We start from the raw sequence: 6,874 nt of genomic DNA on the forward strand, positions 1-6,874 counted from the left end.
CGCATTCTTGATGTTAAGACGATACGAATCTCTCTTCAGCTTATAGTTGCAAAATATGTAAAACGAATTTATTAGGGCTTATTTTCAATTCTCTATATTATTTTTATGATTAATTGTATTTACCACGCTTCAAAATTGATTTTTTCCCTTCATATCCCCTTTGATTCCTTTACGATTAAATCTTCTCAATTTAGTTTAATTTTTTTAGCCTTGGATTAGTTCAGTTAACATTTTTTTTTAACATATGCGCGATGGCTTTCGTTATGTATGCATACAGTGTGTCAAGTGTATCATGTCTCTATAGCTCTTCCTCGTTTTACCGTCTCGTTCTAGTCTTGTTTCTCATTTTTAAACAGATAGAACGTCTTCCAATCACCAAAATTAATTTATTTTTTAGTCCTATTCAGATACCAGTTGCAGAAAACGTTCATGAACAACATGCTACAATGCGAACAGTATTAAGTAATGCAAAACGCCCAAAACGATTTCGTGCTAAAAAAAGAGCATTAAGTAATAGATCAACTCAAAGTAGCTTTCATCAACCACGAACTAGTGCTGAACATCAAAGATTATACAAAGCAAATAAGAAATTACGACTAAAAAATACAGAAACTCAAGAAGAAGAGTTTACACAAACCCAAGAAGAGCAATATGTACAACATATCGTTAAAGAATGTTAAATGTTGCAAATAAAAAAGATATTTTAGATTCAAAAGGAAATTAAATTAAATTTTACCTATTCCTGATCCATTTATAAATTATTAGACTAACAAAATATTAAAATTATAATATGAAAAACAGTTCAATATTTTATGGTGTCTATAAATTTATGACGTTATCACTTCTGTCGAGCGTCCCATGACACACACCATTTTTTTTTAATTATATTTGTATATCAAATATAATATAAATGTTGGCGGGTTTTCTTAGTTGAAAGTCTTAAGACATTTCTTTAAAGATTACACACAAGCACGAGCCCGAATATTAATTCCCAGCCTATCGGGTCTTTGTCGGAGGGTTTGTTAAGCCCCCTAGGGTGTTGTGTTACCAAACAACTGCTTAAATACTCTGAGCAGCAGATCACTTTCAAATTATCCTGGCAAATGGTTCGGCTTATGCAACCGCCTATATTGCAAAAGGGCATTAAGGACTTAGTGATTGACACGATGGTCTTTTTGGAGCCGACTGCTTTTGATTATGCGATTTTCATAGAAAACGGCCAATTTCTTCATACAGATGCGGTTCTTTTGATACTTGAAAAAATGTAATAGAGATCCTTTACTTGGAATGTGGACAATTCCACCAACAATAAAGGAGCGTTTGCTTAAAATTTTCTATAGACTTTACTGATTTTGATTTTGTTTATTCATTACTTTATTTAAACCTGTTTATTGGTGTTTATTCATGTATGTGAACTTGAACTGTGTATTGCACAAAATAAAATATCTAAATATATTTTGATGTTTTGCGTCATGCTCTTTTCTTATATATACATTTTTTATCGTCTAACCACTTGCCTAAAAAAATGATAGTAATTTCAGCTTAATAAATGTGTAAAAAACAATCAGCAAATTAGATTGTCATTGATCATCACCCATTGATCAAGTGTAAATATATTATTAATTCTCAGCATTCCCAGCATTTTAGGTGAGCGGCTCGGACTGTGTTTAACAATAAAAAAGTATCTATTTGAACGTGACATGGATATTCTTCTGAAGCGTTTAATTAAAATCGGATTAATCAGCTCAAAAAGGCATAACAAACCGGGTAAGACAGTAGGTGGCCCGGTGGTCTGATTCCCATAATCGAATGAGCGGCATTTAACGGAACCCCCCGAATTCAAATTCATTTTATTATGTAATTGATACCTTTGAGGGTAGAAATCCGACTCGTTAACCAAATAAAGAAGATTGTTTAATTTTTAATTATCATAGCGGCTGATGTTTACCAATTTATTTTCCGCTTGCCAAATATCATTTACCGGTGATTTCGGGTCTTAACAAAAGCAAATTCGAAAACAACATTCTAAAAGTTTTTAAATGAATTTTCATAGACTAACGACTAGTTCAATGATAATTTGGGTTGAATTTACTTTATTAATTTTAGGAGCTTTTAAAGTGCACTTTTAGTTTGTTGGTACATTCATGTAAAGATCACACCCTGTAGATTTCTTCAAATGTTTAATTTTTGTATAATTTGCTATTCTTTTTCAAACTTAAAAAATAAACAATGATCATATATTCAAGTCTTCTTCTGCGTAGAATTTAAAAATATTGAACTAAAGAAATGTATTAAACCAATATGAATATCTATATATTTATCAATTTATCTAAAATCTACAGGGCCAATTATTACATACTCTCACTGAACAATTGAAAAACGTTTTAACGGAATTTAAAAACACGTGCACGTGGTTGCACTATTTTCCAAATGTTGCAAATTAACTCAAATAAACACAGCCCAAAACGCTCTATTCTAATAATTCGCTAATTCGCTCTTAACAATGGAGAGCAACATCTGACAAAAAACATAGATACAATTTGTAAATTTTGAGCAAAAAATAAGTAAATGCAGAAAAAGCTGCTGAATTACACAATATAATGTTTGTCTATAAATAGTTCTCGTATATCTTTGGCTAAAATACCAATTTACTTTTCCATCCTATAGAATTTAAGAAAATTATCCCACACTTAATGGCGTCTGTTTATTAAACTTTAACTTTCTTACCTTTTATTAAGCTCTTTCGTACCATTTTACTCTAATAATTTGCTTTGTAGCTTCTTTCTTCTTCCTTGTTATTATAGTTACAATAAACATTAAACGATGTTATATTTTGATCTGAAACATTTGCTTCATAAAGCTTGTTCACAGTTAAAAAATAAGTCGTAAGGAAGACGATTGCTGTTCTGTTTACGAAATATTTGGACTTTTTAATAAAAACGTTCAATTGCTAAATTCGTGAATAGAACATCGTCCTTACAGCATATTTTCTAATAAATTAAGCAAGTGTTCCAGTAAAAAAAATTAAGATTGCATATGTTTACTCACATTTTTAAAATATGGAAATAAATTAAGAAATTAATTATTATGTAGGAGAAAAGCGTACCCAAACTAACTTTATGGCCAGCAAAACCCGATGTGTGATGAAAATGAGAAAAACGACGAAATGTGTGTTGTGTGTGTTTCAAATTGTGGTTCATGTGTCCTTTAGTGGAATAGTAACCAATTACTTCGAATTTTTCCTTATTTGAATCAAATTTAGGATAATTTTAAGCGAAGCGATTTTTAAGCAGACAAAGTTGATGTTATTAGTTAGAACGTAAAAAATTATGAAATATGCATTTAACGTCCCAAAACCATTTGCGCCGTAAGTATGATCTCGCTTTCTCTTTCAAGATTATTCAAATATAAACTAACCAGAAACCAAATTTCGACTTCAAAATTTTAAGCAATTAAAAAAAGTAAATTTTTCGCATTTTTGTGTCATCTTCCTTCGTTGTTATAAAAGGATCGGAAACCTGTTGTTCGAAGAAGATCAGAATGTTGGGAAAAGGTCAAAACCCCTAATTAATAAAATTAACTTTCTGGATTTTTGAGAGGATGATTCAGAAAGAAATGGAAATATTTTGAAACTATTTGTAGAAAACCAAATTAACCAACCCTAATGCTAAATGGTCGCAACTCGAAAAAAAAAATTATTTTTGCATCAATCATTCAACGGCAAAACATCGTACATTACTTAATATGCTGCTAACAGATAATAATGAATAAACATACAAAAATAAACAACAGATAAACATTTAAAAAACATTACACTAGCAAGCAGTTTTTTGTGTCTCCGTTAAAAATTTACTAAATTGCTTTACGTCTTATCAGCATTAGGTCATCGATATATGTACGTTTAAGTCCGAGTTTCACAATTACTTTGGTTAATTGTAATTTAAACAGTAACTAAAAAATTATTAGAAAACCATCAAATCAAATAGCAATTTAATAGAAATTTTCGAAAACATTGCCTCCCATTTCAGTACGGTTAATTGCGCGTTTATAAATTGTTTTAGAAAATGATGATTGGCTTTACTGATCGCTGCAGCGTTAAAAATGCGAACTAGTATCGCATTCCTTTCCCCACTTCTGTGGCCTAAAACAACGATTTTCTCAATCCCCAATGACAAAAGTCTAGTAGAGTAAAATCCAGTTATCTCGGTGCCCAAGGGTTTAGCTTATTCAATTATTTTGAATAAATAGTTTCAAGCGTTGTTTAAACAAAATACATTAAGTACTTTTTATTTAGTGGTAGTTTAATATTCTTTCAGGGTTTCTGATACCTTAAGTATATTTGTTGGTTTTCTTTATCAAATTAGTAAAAATTCCATTTAACATATTCCACTATAACAAAGCAATGGACCAATGAATTGTGAAAGTATTTTTTTCCTATTTTCTAAACCAATCATACAGTCCAAGTCCCACATCTTGTCACATAGATGATTATCAAATCACCCAATCAAAAACGAATTCTATTCAAATTATAACATATAAACTCGAGTGGCTTTTTAGGGCCACTTGTTATCCAACGACACAATGGGACGACTGGAAATAAACTAAGCCTGTTTGGAAACAGTGAAAACATCCCCTAAAACAGACCTAAAAACTTCTAAACGAGATACAAGCTGGCAGTGTGTTATCGGACTGAAAATCTTGACAAGCTTTATCGCAAAAGGTGATCTTTAAGAACATAAGTGGTTTTCTATTATTGTATTGTTGCTAAATTAGTTTTGGGGTTGCGATTATGGGCTGGATAGAATAACATTTGCTTGTGCGGTTTCGGATGCTTTTAGCCGTAAGTTGCGTTTGTACGGCTTTAAAAAGTAAAGTGTTTTTAAATGTGTATTCGTTCACTCAGTTTTCATAGTCAATTAAGTAATATTTAAAACGTTTATCAAACTTAATTGATATTGCATTTGGTTATCGCATTTATGTATTTGATTTTTCAGTTTCGTAGATTCTTTGAAGTGTAAGCCATACTTATAACCATATTAATTATTAAGGTTTATTAAAAAGAAAAACAACAGTATCAAATTTTAAATACGGTTAAAAATTAAATTTTAGTGACTCAAGAAAAATTACTTCATATTTTTTAGAAGATTCTTCTTCATAGAAGCAAAAGCTGATTGATCTCTTGAATCTCTAATTTAAAAAAATAGATTATTCCGCGAAAAGCATAATAGAAAGTTGTCTGATTTGCACTTTTATTATATGATTATTGAAATTGTGACTTACTCGCTAAATATGACCATTGATATTTATATTTAGCCATTTTTTTAGTTTTTTTAGTCTAGAGTACAGAAAATAGTGGAGTAATAAAGATGCCTCTGAAAGGTTACCAGTGTAAAATTGCATAGATACTTACAATGCGTTAACGACGAAACTGGCAAATTAATTTAAACTGTACCTATTTTGGGGGAATTCATTCAAATAATTCTATTACATTTTCTAAATAAACATATTTGCTTTTTTGTACGTTACTTTTTATTCAAAGAAAGTGAGATATCGGCAATAATTGAATTTTTTTTAATATTAAAAATGCTGTTATATTTTTGTATTCTACAATAACTACTGTATGAAAAAAAACTATGACAAAAAGTATTCAGAATTTTTCGTGAAATTTAAAAATTATATAATAAAGTTCTGTTTACGATTTAGAGGTATTAATTAACGTGTTTCCACATTTCTACAAATAAACTTGTCTTCTAAATTTAATATGAACGCCTTTCCTTCATCAAGAAGTATAATGTAAAATATAAGCAAAAACTCGCTTCAGACTTCGAAATAACATGATGACAAAATCCGGAAAAGGATGCAAGTTCAAGCTGAAAACTTCAGTTTTAAACATTACATTGCAAGAAAGTGTAAGTACGATCTAAAACGTTGACTTAAGTTTACTGAAACATCTAGATAATATAATAAATTCTGAATTTATTCAATTTTCATTTAGAGCGGCTAAAAGCGCACTATAATCATAAGTGCCATTAAATTAATCTAAAGAAGATAAAAATAAATTAGTCGCTAGTTTTAGTATTTGTATAATATTCTTCCATTTGTTAGTTAATATTTTCATCACTTCTGTCCATGTGGGATGGACAGCAAAGAGATTAAAAATTCAGAAGCGGTAACCAGATCCAATTCAGGCGTCCGCACAGCGGTAAACAAACATAATGGGGCAAAACAATTTTCCGTCTAATTGGTCAGACATAGATCCGATGGAACATAGAGATACAATCTCTACTAACCACCCAAAATGGTTCGGTGGGGGATATAAAAGAGGGTTGTTGAAGATGATACAGTTTAGTAGATTTTTTTGAGCAAAGAGATACTAAGTTTCTGTTCGTACTATGATTGCACGTTCGACGGATGATCAGCAAAAACCAAATTTACTTATTGGAAATCAGGAACAAAGCGCGAAAATGTCTGATTTTAGTATTGATCACATTTTAAATAGAGCAGGAACCAGTGAAAACTCTAAGACTTGTGATGATACTAGTGGGGTCAAGTTTCGTTGGTTGCAATGCTCCAGATATTGTCCCCCAAGAGTTCCAAGTAAGTTTTTTGAAATTGTTTTTCATAATAGAAACTGTGATTTGTAGATATGTATTTAAAATTATATTTTTCCTTCAATTGCTGTGGCCAAAAATATCCAAGATAAAATGGTTGGTGGCTCAAGTTCTCTATTTTAAATTAGGTATACTTAAACAGATATTTGTGGTAATTGACTCATTTCACGGCAAAAAGTTATTGCGCTCCTGCAAATAAGCAATTTTTTATTTCAAATTTTAAAATCCAAGATTTTACAGAAGTGTAAATATATTCAAATAAA

General features: G+C 30.4%; 1 protein-coding gene across 1 annotated transcript in view; it reads left to right on the plus strand.

Moving 5' to 3' along the window:
* The first annotated feature begins 6,392 nt into the window (after nucleotides 1-6,392).
* LOC109545152 (homeobox protein vab-15) overlaps nucleotides 6,393-6,874 on the plus strand; it is a 1,535-nt gene continuing 1,053 nt past the window's right edge. Inside the window, exon 1 of the mRNA XM_048667282.1 lies at nucleotides 6,393-6,597. Coding sequence (XP_048523239.1) covers nucleotides 6,393-6,597 — 205 coding nt within the window. The remainder of the gene's footprint in view (nucleotides 6,598-6,874) is intronic.

The sequence above is a fragment of the Dendroctonus ponderosae genome, unplaced genomic scaffold, assembly GCF_020466585.1.
Source record: "Dendroctonus ponderosae isolate FM_Combo_2020 unplaced genomic scaffold, Dpon_F_20191213v2 Dpon_F_20191213_6, whole genome shotgun sequence".
Taxonomy (NCBI): Eukaryota; Metazoa; Arthropoda; class Insecta; order Coleoptera; family Curculionidae; genus Dendroctonus; species Dendroctonus ponderosae.